Source organism: Amborella trichopoda, chromosome 11, assembly GCF_054954075.1.
Source record: "Amborella trichopoda isolate Santa Cruz 75 chromosome 11, AtrichopodaSantaCruz75HAP2 v2.0, whole genome shotgun sequence".
Classification (NCBI taxonomy): domain Eukaryota; kingdom Viridiplantae; phylum Streptophyta; class Magnoliopsida; order Amborellales; family Amborellaceae; genus Amborella; species Amborella trichopoda.
This window is the reverse complement of record NC_142346.1, coordinates 45,771,389-45,791,791: the sequence shown is the minus strand read 5'-3', so window position 1 is coordinate 45,791,791 and position 20,403 is coordinate 45,771,389. Positions and strand designations below refer to the sequence as shown.

The 20,403-nt window shown below is 37.4% G+C and overlaps 1 protein-coding gene across 2 annotated transcripts; it reads left to right on the top strand.

The window, feature by feature from the left end:
- Window positions 1-394: 394 nt before the first annotated feature.
- UPF3 (Smg-4/UPF3 family protein) lies at window positions 395-18,561 on the top strand. Of its 2 annotated transcripts, none has more exons than XM_006858522.4 (12): window positions 395-826; window positions 3,017-3,123; window positions 3,237-3,332; window positions 3,474-3,572; window positions 3,651-3,730; window positions 5,842-5,955; window positions 6,791-6,938; window positions 13,842-13,942; window positions 14,478-15,228; window positions 16,175-16,299; window positions 16,392-16,444; window positions 17,589-18,561. In XM_006858522.4, the coding sequence occupies exons 1-11, from the start codon at window positions 687-689 to the stop codon at window positions 16,428-16,430; spliced, it is 1,800 nt and encodes a 599-aa protein (XP_006858584.1). In that variant the 5' UTR covers window positions 395-686; the 3' UTR covers window positions 16,431-16,444; window positions 17,589-18,561. The 2 variants fall into 2 exon arrangements, with proteins under 2 accessions (XP_006858584.1, XP_011628613.1); XM_011630311.3 differs by having other exon boundaries at window positions 5,839-5,955.
- The last annotated feature ends 1,842 nt before the right edge of the window (window positions 18,562-20,403 follow it).

The window sequence follows — 20,403 nt, the reverse complement described above, 5'->3', positions numbered from 1 at the left end:
AAATAGTTAAAATCAAGTAAATTTAAATCTATAAAAATTTTAAAAATAGCTAGTGTAGATAATATGTCGTAAGGTGCAATATTTTTTTAGATTTATTTTTTTTTAATTTTTCGAGATGTTCAATGAAAAGGGTTTTTCAACTTTAAAATTACGTTTTCGGATGGATATTTTGAGGTGAGGGCATTCGGTGGTTCTACATTATAAGGTAGCATCCTTATGTAAACTTTTTCCTATTAATTTTCACTGTTGAAGATATATCTAAGCTCTAAATTATAAGGGAGAAGATCGTTAAATACGATACATGTATAAACTCAACACAGAACACCTCCCCAACTCTCCCTCTCTCTCTCCTCACTTTCTCTTTCGCCCCCTTTCATAACTCTATCTCAGGGCTCCCCATCAACACTTTCTATGGATCAACAAGCTTCAAACCCTAGGTTAGAGTTAGGGTTAGGGTTTCAGGGCGCATGTGCATGATAGTGACGCGTGAAACCATTGATTAAAGCACTCAAGATGTAAAACCCTAATTGGAATTTGGAAGGGATCCTGGTTCAGTGGGGTTTCATGGATCGATTGCAGATCCGAGAGCTTTTGCGTGGTGTTTACAGATGGAATTGCAGAGAGTTTGTTTGATAAGGGCTTCTTTGTTTATGAATTAGGGTTAGGGTTTCTTTTAGGGGTAGGATATGAAGGATCCTTTGGATCGAACTAAGGTAGTGGTGAGGCGCCTGCCTCCTGCTCTCACTCAACAGGCTTTAATGGAGAAGATTGACTCTCGCTTCTCTGGTCGCTATGAGTGGGCTGCTTTTAGGCCAGGAAAAAACAGGTATTTATAAGTTTTTGTGTCATTTTCGCTATATTTCTTGATATATATTATATCTGAATCTTTGTCTTTGTCGATGACTTTTGTAATTACCATGGGAATTACACAAACTTAAATAGGTTTTAGTCTCTCTCTTTCTCTCTCTCTGGAATGTTGGGTTTTTGCAGGAGTTGGATGTGTTTTTTCATATTATGTCTCTCTTTTAGTTTGGGAAGTAGAATTGATGTTTCTGAGGAGTTATCGGTGTTGAAATAATGCAAATTGATGATGTCTTTATTAGCCTTTTGTCCATTAGTTGTAGATGACATTTTTTATTTATTCTCATCACTCGTGTCTGTTTTTTCTATTTGGGGTGGATATTGTAGAGGCTTTCTCGTTCAATAGAAGAGGAAATTGTCCTCATTATGGTTGTTTAATTCAATTTTCCATTATAATTGGAGTGAACTTGGAATTTCTCATAAATATATTCTTGTGTTGTTTTTTTTTCCTGTTTATCTTCTTTCAATGTTCATAGATTGGGGATTGTTGTCTTGTGAAAGTTGGTTGACAAATTGTAATTATTTTGTTAGTTTTTCTCACATGGTATGGCTATAAGATGGGATATCGTCATATTGTTATGTTTGATTTGGACTATTGTTTTGTTATGTCTTTCAACATGGTATAATATATCAGAAATTAGTGGAATTTAGTGGGACTTATACCAATTGTGAAAATGTGAAGTTTTTTAATATATATTCCGCTGAATTTTGGAATATAAATTTGGCTTTTGAGTAATTCTTTCATATTTGATTTAAAGCATTCTCTGATTCTTTTATTTGCTTTGAAAGAAATATGATTTGACATTTATGAATTATGATAATGGTAGGAGTACTTGTAGTGGAATTAGTAGTAACTGGAGTTGAATTGTTATCTTTTTCATATTTATTTGGGGATAGACACTTCAACAACAGTATATTTATTACAAAGCTGAAAGTCAGTCCTACTAGTTTGGGAGGTTGTTTACATGGTGTGGTTTATTTCTCCCTGTTTTGGATAAAATTGACAATATCACTAAGCTTCAATTGCTGTACATATCAAGTATTCCAACAAGGAAGGGCACATATGATTAAGACGGATTTGTCTTCTACCTAGTCCACATCAACACCAAATAATTTTTTTGTTAGATCAGCAAAATTGTCTTAATGATTACTGCACAAGGGCTGTAGCACTAAGTGCAAGGTTCGGAGCCCAGCTAAGCCATTGACAACAGAAACAGCTTGTGTGGGTTTGTGTCAATGTGCTCTAGTTTGATTGACAAAATGGGGGATGCATTTTTCATCATTTGGAATTTTGTCATGGGAACAATTGGTTAATGTCTTTCTACTCAAGGCAATATTTGAGAAAACTGTCCATAAGCTTATGATGGAGACTTGCATCCAGTTGAGACCTTGTACATCCATCCGGTGTTTATGAAAGCATATCCAGAATAATCTACACATGCATGTTCATGTCCCTGCGTAACTTATTTTGGAAATCTCTTTCTGTTTTCTTTTATAATGCAATATAATTTTTTGTTAGTTGATGAATTTCATCCTGTTAAGTGAAAATGTTGGCAGCAATTATTCCAATTCTCTCAATACCTGTGTCCATTGTTGTCTCCTGCTGTGATTGTCTCTGTTGTTGTAGTCATGATTGTCCTTGTTACAGGTACCATCGCTACTGCCAATGTTGTTCAATAATATTTTGAAAGTTTCCAAAACATGTAATGTCTTCATGAAAAAGGATTAGTTGATAATATCATGAATTTAGTGTGTTGTAGGGGCTTTCATTTATCATGTTCTTGTACTTTAAGGGGTAATGCACCTACTTCTTTTCTTCTTTTTTTAAATTTTTTGTTGTGGGCATTAGGGATGATGGTATCTATTAGTTTCAAATAATGCTGGATGGTTGTATTTGGTGTTTTTTGGTTCCCCATTATGTGTTTTTTTTTTCTTTTCGGGGAAAAAATTATTGCACTTTGGGAATTCATCTGAGCGTAGACATTTGCAGCCCATCTTTTAGTGTCAATATGCAATCACCAAAAAGAGCAATGGAATTTCATGAGACCTTATGGTTTTTGTTGAGGAAATTTGATCGCAAGTCTCTTGCCTAATAGCACACAAAAAAATAATTTATTGGAGCCTTATCTAGATTTCTGTCCATTTGTTTTTGAAGCTTGAAGAATCAGCGGCACTCTCGGATCTATATTGATTTTAAAAGGCCAGAAGATGTTCTTGAGTTTGCAGAGTTCTTTGTTGGGCATGTATTTGTTAATGAGAAAGGTGATTTTTTAAGCATATATCATTGGCCATTGTGTAGCATAATTTTTGTATTTTTATTTAAATTATTTGATTTACACCTTTTATATATTAAATTGTTTGATTTGCTCGTTTAGGTTCCCAGTTTAAGGCTGTTGTGGAGTATGCACCATCACAGCGTGTTCCAAAGCCATGGTCTAAAAAAGATGGCCGTGAGGGGACTATTTTCAAAGGTAGTATTTTCTCAGCAAATCATTGTTGTGTTTTGCACGTGGATCATACCAGTTCTACATTCGATTATTGTAACATGTCACCGTGGCTCACATATCAGATGTCTTTAAATTTAATCACAAACAATTTTCTGGTGATTATAGATCCTGAATATCTTGAGTTCTTGGAGTTTCTTGCGAAACCTGCTGAGAATCTTCCTAGTGCTGAAATACAGTTGGAAAGAAGGGAAGCTGAGCGTGCTGGTTAGTTATAGTGTTTGAAGACATTTATTTATTGTGTTATTGGTATAATCATGTTGTAATTGACCTTCTTCTGTCCAGGTGCATCTAAGGAGAGCCTCATAGTTACACCTTTGATGGATTTCGTTCGCCAGAAACGAGCCGCAAAGAGTGGAACCCTGGTATTGAAAACTCTCCCAGTCTCCCTTGCATTCTACATTTGTGCCGAAATATTAACTAGTATCACAAACTAACAAAGCTTCGCAACCCCGTCAGACTCTACTTTTAAGATATCTTACCCATAATGACTAAGCTGACATTTCCTGTGATAATACCTTAAACTTAGACTGCTTGGACAGTGTATATGATATCCCACCAATTGACTTGCATGGATTCAGCTTATTCTCCTTTCCATTTCTAGAGCACCAGGGAATACTCTTTCCCTGTTTATGCATGCTTCTTTCATTTAAAATGAGCACTTGACATTGAATGATCTGCTACTACGAATTATATATCCCATGTGCTAAACTTTAGTCTATCAACATGAGGATTTGCCAAGTGATATTCAGCTTGGCAAATCATTTGCTCTTAGCCTCTTATATGCAGTTTGGCAAGTCCTTTGCTTTAAAGGTGAATTTTTTAGAGATGTTAGGAAGTTTCAAGGCTTATTATAGGATTATGAATAGATCTAGGAATGTTCAATACGTTCCTCTTCAATGAAAGGTGGGGCCCTCGTTATTCCCTTCCCATATTTGTATATCTTTTGACTGTTTAGGATGTCCCTTTTTTGAGAAAGTGGATGCCTCTTTCATTTAAAGTGAAAACTTCAGGGTAACATTGAATGTCTACTTCATATTTTATCCCTTATGCAAATGTAAAAGTTAGCCTTTCTAATCTGATGGTTTGCCAAACGATCTGCCTCTTGGCAGAGGGTATGCTCTGTGATTCACATGTGTGTGTGTGTGTGCGTAACCATAAATCAAAATCTAGGGAAGAAAGGTGAATTTGTTCAAGAGGTCATGAAGCTCTAGGACATATCTTAGGGTCATTAATACATCTAGTACTGTTCAACATATTTGCTTCACTGAAGGGTGTGGTGAAGATGATATTTGCCATTGTCATACATTGGACTGCCACTATCAATTCCATCCCAAATAAATGTGCAACTTCATCAAACTACATATAGAACCATTACACTATGTGGGCAATTGTTGAGAGTTGTGTTACATTTTTATGCCGTCAAGAAATGATTAAGGATCCTTAGTCAGGTCATTCCCACTGTTATTGTCCTCCTTATGTTTATTGTCTCTTCTTACTTGCATGTATACAACCAATACCTTTCCTATTTTGAACTATTTTGAACTATTTTGAACTTCTTTTATTGTATTCCTTCTAGATGTGCCAAGCTGCCCCAAGTATGCAGAAGTCCAAAAACCTTCTTCTAGTTTATGGGTCCACTTTCTTATTTTATATGTATTTCCTGTGTGTATTCGTAAAACCAAGGTTTCATAAAATTCCCTTACAAATTGAGTTGCTTGTAGTCACTTTGAGTTTTATGTACTATGTGTTGATCGTCTTGTCCTAATTGCATAAGATGCAACTGCAAAACTATGAGAAAATTAAATTGATGATTTTCTTCATCTTTTCAATTTCTTGCAAGGTTAAAATAGACTTCCATGAAGCATATTTTCAAAAGGCATCCACTGCTTTCCTCAAAAGGCATCCCAAATATAAAAGACACTGAGAAGCCAAAAGGACCCCAAGCGTACAAAAATAACATACAAAATTTCGGACCTGGAGCTCCTGCTTATAAGATTGGTCCTAATCTTACAAACACTTTGGGAGTAGCATATCAGTCCTGGTGATAGTATTATTTGGAAAGCTAGCAAAAATAAGCACCAGTTGGTGGAAGACAAGGAGAACACTTGGTTGGCTCTACAGTGAGCTCCACTCACATACTAAGTTTCAAATTCCACCTTATCAGCCATAGTACTCGTTGAGTTTTCCTTTTATCTCTTTAGCATTTGACATCCTGCAGTAGAACCTTGCACATTTTTCTTCACTATCTTTATTGTGAGATCCATTGTTTCTTCATCCGATAAATCTTCAGCCTTGCTCTTAAGCATTTCTCTCTACTAGCCATTGGTATAGACTAGAGATTCATTTGATTGTATGCCAGATCTGGTGGCCAACATTTGCATGCAGTCAATTGGTCCCAATGCCATGCATTACATGAATAATTTGGACGTATCTACGATATGCATCCTGACTCTGTTCTGATGAATTTTAGCAGAGATCATCAGCAAATGGAAAGACTAGCAGACGATCTACTGGAGTTTCATCCACCAGTCCAGGTTCAAATTCCCAGAAAAGAGGCCCAGAGAGGAGAAAAATATCAACTTCCATGGTATGCCATCTATTGCAAGCAATTCGTCTTCTCTTTGTATGGACTGATTTATGGATTTTTGTAGCTTGCAGTGAGGAATATTTAGAGTTTCCATGTGCAGTACTACAGAGATCAGCTTTTTCTGGATACTTGTATTATGTAGCATGAAATATCAACATTTTTTTTCGTTTGTGGATACCAATTTTGGAGTTGTTTTGTTTGTAATTTAGTTGCTATAAACTGTCAAGTTTGCCAAATGAGAATATCTTAGACTTGTTTATAAACTGTCAAGTTTGCAAAATTTAGTTGCTATAATGTTTACTTGCATGACCTCTACTTTCATAGTCATCAGTTGTGACAAAAGGCAACTGCTGGAATCCTAGGAGTAGGAGTTTGAAGTTTAGGAAACTATACTGCAACCTAATTGACTTGTCACTGTCCAATGAAGTGAACACTGATGGACATTAGGACCCACCAGAAGGTGCAAAACTGGATCTCACTGCAGTGGTGGGTCTCCTCTTTCTCCATCACCTTCCATCATTTTACTGGATGGATTGGACCCTGAGGATTATGAGTTTTCTATAGTACAATAGGTTTTTAGTGGTATAGTTTCCCTTCCAGTGGTTTGTACTCTTATTTGCTCTCTTTTAAGCCAATAAAAGTACCTTATAGTGTTGTTCTGGGTGTTATTCAAAGTTGTTTGTCTGCTTAGTGTGGAAAATTTATTATTTTTATTTGCCAATTTTTTCAACTTAGATAATCTTCCCTTTTGTACTTTGTGGAATTAGCTTTATCTATATTGACTCCAGATATTGGAATTTGATCTTTTCTCCTTACTCTCTTGTATGCTGTGCAGTATGTTCTAAGGGATAGTACAAAGGGCACCAGTAGCAAGGACAAATCTACTTATGGTTTAGTTCCTAGGAGGGATGAACAGAAGCTCCCAGACAACTCCTCTGCTGTATCAGCACTTGCTGGACCAGAAGCATTAGATGATGAATCTGGTAGGTTCTTCTGATAATTAAGATTAAATTACCTGTTTCTTATTAAATGCCATTGGATGACGCTCTTTTTGGTCATTGACATTTGACGACTATTTAACACCACTTTAACATGAGTAATACACTTAGTGCTTTATTATTAAGTCTATTTTCTTGTCCCTAATACTTGCAACTACTTTTCTTAATTTTTTATGTTTGATAGATCAAGGATATTAGCAAAGCTCTCCCATCTTTACTCTATAGTACATTCTTATATTTTTTTTGACATGGGCCCACAGTTTTCCACTAAAAAACATTAAACAAGTTAAATGGATGCAGGGGAAGTTTTATAGGATGACTTAAGACCAGTCATGCTTTATGAAATAGAATGTTAGGCGGGCAAGGAACAACATATTCATAGAATGAGTGTAGCTGAGATGGATGAGTGGCAAGACTAGAAATGATAGAATTTGGAATGAAGGCATCCAAGGGAACTTAGGGTGACTCGGATGGGCGATAGGATGAGGGAATATAGACTTAGGTGGCCTGACCATGTGCAACGTTGACATAGAACAACACTAGCTAGGAGGGGCAACTTGGTTCAAGTGGAAGGCTCTTAAAGGGCAAGGCAAGGCTTCAAAGACATAGATGGAAGTAGTAAGAAGAGATATAATGACTTATGGTCTGACTCTGACTAAGGTTGTGGCCCTTGATAGATTGAATGGCAAAACAACATTCTTGTATCCAACCCCAAATAGTTGGATAAGACTCAGATGATGATGAAATAGATGCAGCTTGATAACTTTCTTGGGATTCCTCTTTATATGTTGATATCTCCTTTTTGCCCTCAACACTCTCTTCTATTAGACTGGCTACCTTTTATTACTGAATTAGGATGACCCAATTGTCAGTGACACATGGGTAAGCTGTGATGAGGCGAAGACTCACTATGCCCTCGGAGCTGTCCTTGATATCCCATTTGGAGGCGTGTTTTCGGCCTTATCATGGGCATCCGCATTTACTTGATGAAAGTTGATATTCAAGAAGCTAGCTTCCTCAAGTATAGCTTTTGATAATAATCTTCTGAGGACCCTAGTTGCTATGTGAGTTAAACTTGAGATCAAGGTTTCAAAAAATGCTAAGCCGCCAACCTGGCGTCCAGCGCCTGGATGGGTGCCCAGAACCTCGGGTACCCTGTTTTACTTATAGAGTGAGAAATGTGCCTTGGGTGCCACACACCCTCTCTTGTTGGCATGTATTCTGTGTCTTCATTTTACTTTGGAGCTGTTGCATCAAAATAAAATGGGATCCCTATGATTATGAAAACATCAGTGAATTTTCTGGATTATCGGGATCAATCAAACATCATATTGCATCTCTTTGCCAGGTTGAAAAATTGAAAATAAGGGAACTATTGGAATTTGTTTGTTTCTGTTTCACATGTAATGAATTGGCATTTGCCAAAAAATGAGAAAATAAGGAAAATAAAAGAAAAAGGAGAAGTTTTAGAGAATTTATGAAAAAATGAAATATGTGACAATCAAATATTCTAAAAGGTTATTTTTTTGCTCTATTGAAAAATGACAATATCTTCACCATAACAACCATCAAGTCTTTAAGAAAAGGGTGCAGGCACTGGGCGCCTGCCTAGGCTGCCTGGGTGGGCGCCCATGGGTGTCCAGGTACTAGTGCCCAGGCCTAGGCCCTAGGCGCCTTGCATACTGTTTTTTAGAACAATTCTTGTGATATCCTTTTAGAAGGCATTTCTACTTGCCTTCTAATAGGGAATGAAAGATATTTGCTTTAGAGTCCTAGATCAGGAGTACAGTCATTGGGAGGCCACTTCTCTAACATTTGGTGCATGGCATGGTTTACTATATGGTGGGAATTATGCTTGTAGAGGGGGGTTTATGCGCTGCAAAGAGTTCCTATTTCCAATATGTGGACTTGGTTGTGGAAGTATTGTAGCTGGTTCACTTAGTGGGTTGTTTGGTGCATACATGCTTTGGGAAATACCGTGGCTTTTGTGGTTAATGTGGAACAAGGTTGTCAGGCTTAGCTGCCTAGCTTTACTAAACGTGTGATTGTAGCTTGCCTTACCAAATACCCATCAAGGAAAAAAAGGCTTACCTTACCATGTGATTTGGTTTACCATCACATTTGGGTGCCCTGAAGAAGCATATAGTGGGAATTGTGCTTGAGGAGGAGGTTAAATGCACTGCAAGGAGTTCCTATTTTTAATGTGTGGACTTGGTTGTGGAAGTATTGTAGTTATCACTTTGTGGGTTGTTAGGTGCATACACACTTTGGGAATTACTGTGGCTTTTGTGGTTAATGTAGAACAAGGTTGTCAGGCTCAGCTGCCTAGCTTTACTAAACGTGTGATTGTAGCTTGCCTTACCAAGCAAATACCCATAAAGCAAAAAGAAAGGTTTACCTTACCATGTGATTTTGTTTTCCATTATATTTGGGTGCTCTGAAGAAACATTTTTTGGCTTTAGAGGTAGAAACAATTGTTGCTAGGCTAGCCTGTCTGAATGAGCAACTATTCAGGAGAAGTTCAGTAACATTCATTGAATTGTAGGTTTTTTTTTTTATGGTTATTTTGGTCCAGTGTTTAAGATTATGGTGGTGGTGATAGCTCCCAAAATGGACACATTCACCGAATTCTGTTGCATTGTGGGTCTTTAGACTCCAGATTTTTCTGACGAGAACCATGTTTGAGCAGCAGTTCATTGGACTGCATTGACCAGCTTTCTGATCTAGTTTAATGGTAGAACTAGTGAAGAGTGGCTCTTTAAAGTTTTAGATTGCAAAGAAGTGAATCTTTTATTTTTCTTTTCACTCTTTCTGTTCTCTTTGTTGATCAGTGACTGTTCATACTGACCTCCCTTTGGTTTGATGGCTGGTTTCATCCTGATTACTTAGTTGCTAAAACATTGGGTGTCTCCTGATCCATGGCCACATCAAATTTAGACTTCAGATTTTGGCTTAAACCCAATTTCCTTATGCTTACTAATTTTTGAAGCTCTAAGAAAAGGTGCTTAAAAAAGAAAGCAAATCTTCCTCAAGGAGATCAGTTTTCTGGAACACTACAAAATTTAACTATACTCAAAGGCTCTTTTCTATGGACTTTTAGACATTCTTGAGTCTAGTCATGTGAGATTGAAGTTTTGAGAGATGACTTTCACATGGTCTTTATTGATCTAGAGAATGCTTATGATAGAGTACCTAGAGATTTGATTTGGTGGGTCTACAGACACTACATCGACTTGTTGAGAGATATGTACGAGGGAGCGCAAACTAATGTGCAAACAATTAGTGGATAGACAAATGAGTTTTTAGTGCCTATAGGTCTACATTAGGGGGTCAACATTGAGCCCTTACCTCTTTGTCTTAGTTATGGACGACTTAACTAGTTACCTACAAGATGAGTTACCGTTGTGTGTTTTATTTGCGGACGACATAGTTTGATCGATGAGATCCGAAACAGTATCAACACAAAGTTAGAACTTGGAGGGATGCTCTAGAATCTAAAGGTTTTAAAATTAGCTGGACTAAGAAAGAGTATATGGAATGCAAGTTAAGTAATAATAGGAATAGAGATGAGGAAGTAGTAAAGATTGACGGCCAAGAAATACCAAAAAGAATATCTTAAGTCGATAATCAAGGAAAATGGAGAGATTGAGGAAGATGTTGCACATAGAATTATAGTTGGGTAAGCGAAGTGGAGATATGAAACCGGAGTTTTATGTGTTCGCCGCATACCAATGAAGCTGAAAGGCAAGTTTTATGGGACAATTGTAACTTTGCTTTATGGGACAAAATGTTGGGCGGTCAAGAAAAACCATACCCAATGTTAAAAAAAGTAGACCGCCCAGCGCCTAGGCGGTCCAAAAGGCATGGGCGCACTGCCCAGGCCTAGGCGATTAACGTGGTCGGCAGTCCCTGGGTGGTCGCCTAGGGGCGGATTTTTTTCTTTGGTTTTATTGGTTTTTTTTGAAACATAAAGGCTTTTAAGGATGGGTTTTAGGTCCATTTGAAACCTAAACCCACAAGAACCCATTTTAGAGAGAGTGAAACTTCAAAGAAATCATTGGATCAAAGTGTTTCTCAAAGTTACGAAAAACGGATCCAAACATCACCCAAGTAGAATAGATTTAGTTTTGAAGTTTTATAATCCTATTGCAGGGTGTTTTTGATTATTTTAGCACCTGAAAACATCTAAGAGGTGGGAGTTTGGAGTTCGAGCAATTAAAGTAAGTGCAAAACTTTATTTTTTTAGATTGCTTGCTTTATTTTGAGATGCCTTCTTCAGGATCTAGTCGATGTGGAGATCCGGGTTGGAAATATAGATATAACCCGAACTCAAATGACAAATATTGCATTAGATGCACCTATTGTGAAAAAGATACAAAAGGGGGTATAAACCAGTTTAAGAAACATCTTGTTGGTATTAAGGGGGATGTTTCCCCTTGTGAAAATGTTCTTGAAGCTATCAGAGAGGAGATTAAGCAATATATGAGTTATGTAAAACTAAAATAGGAACACAATCCTTGTCATTTGAATAGATCTATTTTTTCTTCTTCTAGAAGAAGTGATCCGGGTTGGAAGTATGGTTATAACCCAAACCAAACGATAAAAATTGTATAAGGTGTAATTTTTGTGAAAAAAATACCAATGGGGGTATTAACTGATTCAAGAAACACCTTGCTGGTATTAAAGGGAATGTTGCTTCTTGTAAAAAGGTTCCTGAAGCTATTCAGAATGAGCCTTGTTCACTAGATAATGATGGAAATGAGCCTTGTTCTATGGAAATATCTTCTCCAGGTTCTTCTAGAAGTGGTGATCTAGGTTGGAAGTATGGTAACTCGAATCCGAATGACAAAAATCGTATTAAATGTAATTATTGTGGAAAGGATACTAATGGGGCATTTACCGGTTTAAAAAACACCTTGCCGGTATTAAAAAGGATGTTGTTCCGTGTAAAAATGTTTCTGAGGCTACCAGGGAGGAGATTATACAATATTTGAGTTTAGGGAAGCATAAAAAGATAGAAAAGGGTAGAGCAGCCAAGACTCTTAGGGCCTCATCCTGCACATACTAGTAAGAGGGAGGTAGAAGAAGAGGAGGAAGATGCAGATTCAGAAGAAACAAAGAAGGACGAGCCTTATATTGAAGAGGGAGATGACTCTGATGATGATGGCCTCAAATCTAATGCATATGATGAGCTTACCCTATTCTTTCTGATGATGATGATGATGACTGAAGACTCTTGGTGTTGAGTGTTGAGTGTTGACTATTGTGCCCTAGACTGTATATTTTCTAAATTTCTATATATTTTTTCTTTTATTTTTAGTTTCTACTTTCTAGTTTCTAGTTCTAGTATCTAACTTTTATATGTAATCTATAGTGTATCAGACTATCAATTTATGCTTGTATGGTTTTACTGTTTTAGGCTTTTAGCATTGTATGAAAATATGGATTATGGTCTTATCAATTATCAAAATTTTCTTCTCGACTTCTATCTTTTTTTTTTTCAATTGGGATTATGGTCTTATGGATTATCAAAATTCTTATGGCTTATAAGAATCAGACTATCTTTTTTTTTTTTTCAACTGGGCCGCCCAGGTTTTGGGCGCCCTCCTAGGCACTGGGCGGCCTGGACCCCCATGGCCTCCTGGGTGCTATCTAGCGCTTTTTGAAACTATAAACATACCTATAGGATGAGTATAGTTGAGATGAGGATGTTGAGATGGATGAGTTGCAAGTCAAGAAGGGATAGACTTTGAAATGAATTCATTCAGGAAAATTAGGTGTGGCACCAATAGGTGATAAGATGAGAGAAAGTAGAATTAGATGGGTGGCCATGTACAGTGCAGGCCCATTACAACACCTGTTAGGAGGAGCGAGTTCAAGCGGAAGGCCCAAAAGGACGTGGTTGGAAGTAGTGAAAAAGATATGAGGACTTATAGCCTCATTGGGGCCATTGCCCTTGATAGAGCAGAATGGTGGATCAGGATTCATGTAGCCACCCCAATTAGTTGGGAAAAGGCTTTGATGATAATGATGATTCAGTTTGGACAAGAACTAGGCTTCTAGTTACATGGTTTTAAACAAAATGAGCATATTTTAATCAATTGGAGGGTACACTAAATATTTATTTACACAATTTGTTTACCATTATGCCTTTTTATATCCGAATGGGCTTGTGCATTCGTCTCGAAACATTTTGCAACAAACATCATGAGTTGAACCAGGACTTCACAATCTTGTTTAATGCCTATTTTAAATTTTGTTGCTCATTTCCCTAGGAAAGCATGCTACAACTCAATTTGATGGAAAGACATTGGCCATATAGGCCATTACCATCCAATGAAATGGTGGATGGCGAACCAACCAGAACAGGGGAAGGTCCTTGTGTTCGGTCCAGCTTTATCTATCACGACCATCATTTCATTTGATGATGACCCTTTGATCTTCTAATAGTATGTGGCTCATAGTAGACTTTTGCAATTGGCCCAAGCTTTTTTTTTTTTTTTGAAGATGTTAACCTTTGTATTACTAGAAGGGTAATAATACAAAAAATGTGCTGCCGTGGCCCGGGTGCTATGAATACTAAAAATGGGCTCCCCACGTCTGGGAGCACTGTACAAAAGGACCCCGAGGGTGGTAAAACTACAGAGTGGGGGGGGGGGGGGGGGGGGCTCAAGAGTAGGGAATGGACTGAGACTGCAAAAAATTGTCAAGTTCCAAGAATTTCCTGATCCTCTAGAACATATTTAATTCTGGGCAAGGTCCTTGTACATTTTGATAAGCAGCCACTTTATGGGAATTGTCATGGCCTTATACTGTTGAATATTGAGTATTTGGTTATTACAGGGTATTAATCTCCCTTTTTCCCCATTTTGTGCTCTTTTTCTCCAGTTGGTGTCGCTGATGTGACCGCTGCCACTGTGGGTGGAACTCTTGAAAGTGGAAAGAAAAAAGTATTGCTTCTGAAAGGGAAGGATAGAGAAGCTTCACAGGTTAAAAGCATTTACATTTTTATTTATGTTTTTCAAATTTCTTGTAGTACTTTCATGTTGATATATAATATTAACCTTGCATTAGTCTGTGTTAGTACCATGATTCTTCTGCTACCTGGCGAACCCAGCTTTCAGTTTTTCTTTGATAACGTCTAATGAAGTGTGCTAATCTAATGAAAACTAAATGATAAAAAGAATGGACTATGGGAAACCAGGGTTTAAAATTCTTTGTCCAATGAAGTGATGGATGGTGGAGGAGAGGGAGTTTGACCCACCATTGGGGCCATCTCTCTCTCTCACACACATTTTTTGGTAATGACCCCACCAATGGTCAATGATTTTTCCTTACTCCACTGTATTCAAGTGTATTTCTCTAAAGTCTAAATCTTTTTAAAAGTGGGAGCCCACATGTTAAAACATTACTTCTGACTCCCAAATTTGCCAACCTTTCCTACTTTCATGTTCTAAATAAACTTAATTCGTACCATGGATGACCTTCTAAGACCATTAAGTATTATTTTCCCTGCTCTATTAGGCATCAGGCAGTGTAGTACAGCAGCAAACAGTTTCATCTCCAATCAGGAATTTGTCTGGTTCAGCACCCTTCAGACAAAGCCAACGCAGGGACGGCAATTCAAGAATGGTCAAGAGCATACTTTCGAACAAGGATGGACGACAGGTTCCGGCACATGTACTAACCCAAACAGAGCAGCAGTTGCAGGGGTTGAGTTTAGAAAAAGACAAGCGCCCACCCCGCCCCAATTCCACACGTTTAGCTTCAAAAGACCATCTGTCTGGTTACCTGATGCCCACTTCTATGTCTGATTCTGATCCCAAAAAGGCCTTGGATCAGAAGATAACTGGGAATGATTCTTATGGCCTTGTTCCTGCAAATGAGAAGCAAGAGAAACGTACTAGAAATAAGGACAGGCCCGATCGTGCTGTGTGGACTCCACTTCGCCGGTCAGATGGAATCCACACCGTTGATGAATCGCAGATGACATCTGATTCATTGGAAAAGTTATCTAATGCTCAAGAGCTAAAGCTTGGGGATGATACTGAGGAATGTGATGGTTTGGGCTCTAATGCATCTTCATCTATGGGGAAATCTCGTACTTCAGATTTGGGTTATCATAATTCTCGCTCTGGGCGTGGTGCTTCTTCATCTTCCTCTGAGCATTCCCTGAATCAGGGGGATACAAAATTTGATACATCTAGTGCAAGCAGGAGCTTAGAAATGAAAACCCAAGGAACTGGGCGCAGCAGTACTGTATCAGTAGAAAATGGTGCGCATTCTTCTAATTTGTTTTCATTAGTCAGGTGCCAATGGTTTACCTGCAAATTCCATGTATTTTTCGACTTATATTCAGTGATTATGTGAATTTCCTGTATATTTTTCTCTTCAACGTCAGTAGCTTTGACTGGGAGTTATTCTGAAATGTTTTATTCTTCAATGATGTCCAGCAAAAGAGTAATGCCAAGAAATGAATATTCTTCAAGTGAATTGTGTTCTCCTTCATCATTTTGCCAGTTGGCCTTGTCTTCTTCCCAGTCTTCTTTTACCTGTTATTCACCTTTCCGTCCTCCCAAATTTTTATGAAAATGATCAATTCATCCGTTCTTATACATTGAATGCTTCTTAAAGATAATCCTGAATGGGATAATTCATGAATATGGGCAAAAAGGATTTTTTTAATAATTGGTGGTGTAGCATGTTTTGGGATTTTTCAAACAAGCAGGGGTGTCTCACTGGCTTACACATGAATATTTCGAGGAATCTATCCTGATCACTCTTCATGAATGGGTAGGGGAGAGAGAATGGGATCATTCATGGCTTAATGGTATTTCCACACCGGCCTAAGAGTTATTTGCATTCTTACCTATTCTGCTGAAAAAAAATTCTCAGAAAGAGCCATGGCTGACCTTTCCAATAGTGACAGTTGCTTTCCAACTTTTTCTTTTTGAGATTAGTGATGAGAGTTTAATGCCCCCATTATTCTTTGTCACTGAAAAAATATTCCCGGCTGGGTAAACATATTTCTCTTATTTTCTCTTTATGCTTTTTTCTTGCTTTCACCATATTTGTTTGTGCAATATTTCTTGGAAAACATTGTTAGGTTGGTTTCCTCTGAGGTATATTCGTTTCTTAAGAGCCATTTGGGTACACAAGAGGGTTTCATGAGAATATGCATTATGCTAGTACCGCTACTAAATTGCTGATCTCATCTTTAGGTTCACATAGACATGCTGGTCGCCGATCATCATCAACTGGATTGAAGGATGCAGATGGTTCGATGAACTTGCCAGATGGAAAGCCTGTTAAGAGAGGAGGCATTCCAAGCTATGGAGCCCATGAGGTGAAATAAAAAGATTATTGTATCCTATTTATGTCTCATTTTACTTTAATAAAGATTGGGTACATCTAACAAAAAGATTACTTCATGTGCAGAAGCAAATTTGGGTTCAGAAGTCAGGAACAGGTACCTAGTGCATCTTAAAAAGGTAAGATCCATTTCTCCTTTTTGTTTTATTTTCTGTCAATAGGAAGATGATTATGCTTTGTATAAATAACTCTATTCAGAATGAATCTGTAGAGTGAATCAAGGAGTGCACTTCTTAAGGTGGCCCATAATGCTTACTTTACCAACGAGAAAATACTTTTAGCCTTTGTCTTATGATTTATCATGCTATCCCGAGTTTTCCTAAAACATTTAGTATATTACATTTTTTTTGGAGAAAGTTGACTTCAAAAATTGTGAAAAACAGAACAGTTTAGTACACATTTTATCCTAATTTATGTAAGGACACAGTTTCTATGAGTCCATGTAGAAATCAATCACCTCTTAAAAATCTACTTTTGAGATGGATTTTTGGCCCTCATTTTTAAGGACATGTAATTTCTGATATGGAGATCATGAATATGAAAAAATAAATAAATTTTAAAAATTAGAAATAATAATTCTATTAAGAAAACATTTGGACCATTCATTTCAAGTGTTTTTAGATGGACCACCTATGTGCATCCATGATTAAGATGGATGCTTTATACCTCAGGAACCGCAAATGTAGAAATGCAGTCGCTGCTGCATGAAGCAATTTTCCTTATAGAATGGATGCTGCATACCTTGATACTTTCGTAAAAAAAGATATAACAATAGCATGGGGAGAGAGAGAGATTTGGGGCTTAATGGGCAGCTGAGTTTTACAGAAGCGGGTTTTGGAAATATCTGAAGTCCGAATGATTGTAGAATGGAAGTTCTTGACTGTCTTAGATATTAAAGGTGTATTACCGTGGCTCACAAATCTCATTCAACTGGAGTTCTAGAGGACCAATATTTAGGAGACTTGATATGTTTAAAAATTAATGTACTGGTTTTAACACTGCATGCAATGCTTTAGATGCATCTTTACAAGCAAAATAAAAGATTAATGGCAGTTTCCTTTACCATCTCTCTCTCTCTCTCTCTCTCTCTCTCTCTCTCTCTCTAATACACACACAAGCAGAGACTTGGAGCTTACACTCATTTCGTAATTAATGTGGAACTTGTGGGTTTGTAATGTTATTTAATTTTGTATGCATAAAGAATTATCTCAGCTGACTCTTTTTCTTTCCTTATATGACTCTGGATATGACTTTCCATTTCAGGATGATAAATCCAATGTGACATCATTTTGGTGTCTGGATATCATTATACCATCAAGTTTTGGGTTTGTGACCAGTCACAACCGGTTTCTTTTGTCAACCAAGATACTCTCAGCTGCCACATATACCCATCTCTCTTTCTCTCTCAGGCATATCCCACTGGTGAGTACAAGAGGAGCAAAAAGTTTTAGCCGCTATTTTCTCACTCGACTGAGCTCTGTAAAGAATCTATCGATGTAGAACATTGAGAAGGCAGCTTTTTGCAAGACTATACAGGCGATGGAATATCTTAGATGGTTCTCTCTCTAAAGCCAATTTTTCAGAGTCATCAGTTTGGAAATGGGAACAAAATATTCAGTTATCCTTTCAGCTGCCCGAAGTTCATTGACCCCCAAAGATCAAAGGCAAAAAGAACATGAAAATCTTTAAGTTCGTATCTGACCATACAAATATTTGGGGATATTCTAGTTGGGTGGTGTAAATGTATAGAGAAGCAGGTTTATTCTTATCAAGTCGGCATGTCTCATGAGGCTTGGGTATTTTGAGTATTTTGTTCTCATCTTAGGCATGCCAAAGCCCTGTGTATATGCTGGGTGAATCCTCTTTTGCACCCAACTGTTTATAGTTCCAGGTTGAAAAGCCCTTAAAAATACAGTTGAAAGGAAGATTATGCGAATAAGCGTGCAGCGAGAGTTGAGAACTGGCGAGGGATCAGTTGCTGTTTTAGAGTGAGAAGACGGGGGGCTTGGATTGGCCGGCTAGTTAGTAGTAGAAGGGGGAGGGGACCGAAGTGTGAGATGAGTTGTTTTGGTTTGGGTTGTTTTTGGTGTTTCTGAAATCAAGATGTGATCACTTAATGATATCGAATATGTTTTGCAGGTTCTACTGTATATTTTTATCAGAGAACCTGAATTTGCTGATGTTAGGGTCCCTAACCTGTTGGGCTTTTTCTATAATACGTCTTGGGATTGGCGCACATCTCTCTCTGCATTGTGTGGTGTTTTCTTGTTTATTTCTGTTGCTTTTGTATTGTTTATGGCAGGCTGTGTAGGACTGCATAAAGAACTCACACTTCTCGGATTCAATTCGAGTTGGTTGAGAACCCCACTGAAAACCTTGCAACCATCTCTCTCTCTCTCACCTGTGCCCACTTTGCTTTGTCTATGTTCCACCTGTGCCCACTTTGCTTTGTCAATTTCTGTTGCTTTTGTATTGTTTATGGAAGGGTGCGTGGGCTTCTTGGATTCAATTCGAGTTGGTTGAGAACCCGACTGAAAACCTTGCAACCATCTCTCTCTCTCTCTCTCTCTCTCTCTCTCTCACCTGTGCCCACTTTACTTTGTCTATGTTCCATTCTATCAGCTCCTCAGCCTCCCAATGGCGATGATGGACAGTTGAAGTGAGGAGTCCTTGTTCTTAAGTTTATATCATCGATCATGTTTTATGCTTGTTTGGACATGCCTTTATAAAAACCAGTGATACTGTGCCTGTTCACCTGGCAATATTTGGTCAGCTCCTGGTATTCCTGGGTAAGGGTCCCCTTATTTTGAAGGGGTTACTGTTTAGGCGTGTCTGGGAATGTCCCTATTGCATTTGAGTTCACACTCTCAAAATCAATCTTGGAGATGGATTTTGGGTACAAAATTTTGGCAGATCTAGACCACTATAATAATGCCTCCTGCAAATACGAACATTTAATTTTGGACTGCTAGGGTTCACTCTTCAAAGTTTTTCGTGTTTGGGAGCTCCAAATTCATCGATCTGATGCGGAAGGGGATTCATAATGGTTTGGGATGCGTTTGAAGTCCTCAATGTGAAACTTTAGAAAACATCTTTATTCATTAGTAGTCCCTTTTCTAGATTCAAATGGGGCCTTATTTGATGGAAATACAGGAGCATTCAAATGGTATCTTAGTAAGTAGCTAGCTGAATTTCAGTCCTTTGGGACATCAAAACACATCGTTAAATTATATATGGTCCATCACCAAGTTCATACTCCAAAAGAATTTTTTTTGAACTTTGTGACGCATTCAAGCTTTTAAATTTCACATCGAATGATTGTAAGTAATTATGTCCACTTTGTATTAAAGATAAATGATCTCATTGTATACAATCCCCTTAATGCTTGATATAGAACTTATTAAATGTTGCATTCATTACCTTTTGTTTTTAGCTTGTTTCCATGTATATAAATGAGCACTTTTGTTTTTTTTTCTTTTTTCCTTTCTTCTTTTGTCTCCTTTTTTTTTAATGTTAATGTACAACGGGCAATGGATTCTAGGCAAAAGCTGTCAGGGTGGAGTGCCACACACATCTAGATTTCTCCTCGCCAAGTCTCAAGTTTATCATTAAAAAAAGAAAATTCATCAAAATATCTATAAGACATGAGCTATTCAATAGTTTATTCTTTTGGAACTATTACAAGGTCGTGTTTTTTTATGGGTATTTTGAAATTAAATAAAAAATATAGGTAAAGTGTTAACAATTTTTATAGGTATTTTGAAATCAAATAAAAAATATAGGTAAAGTGTTAAATTGTTAACCTCTTAGATAAATTTCCCTCAATATAATGTTAACATGTAACCAGGGGCACTTTATTCCAAACTTCTTTATAGGCTTTAAGTTGTAATTTCGACAAACAAGAGAAAATGGATTACAAGTTATATTTCATATTTTTCTCTTCTGAAAAATGGTTTTGTACTCTACTTCTATATAATTTTTATATATTTTATCCTCTAAAAAATGGTCCTATACTCTTACTCGTATATAATTTTCATATTTTTTTCCTCTAAAAAATGGATCTATACTCCTAAATTTA

Coding starts and splice junctions, on each gene's coding strand:
- UPF3 (XM_011630311.3), top strand. CDS start 687: ATGAAGGATCCTTTGGATCGAACTAAGGTAGTGGTGAGGCGCCTGCCT. Junction 3,124..3,236: donor TGTATTTGTTAATGAGAAAG/GTGATTTTTTAA, acceptor TTGCTCGTTTAG/GTTCCCAGTTTAAGGCTGTT. Junction 3,573..3,650: donor AAGGGAAGCTGAGCGTGCTG/GTTAGTTATAGT, acceptor TCTTCTGTCCAG/GTGCATCTAAGGAGAGCCTC.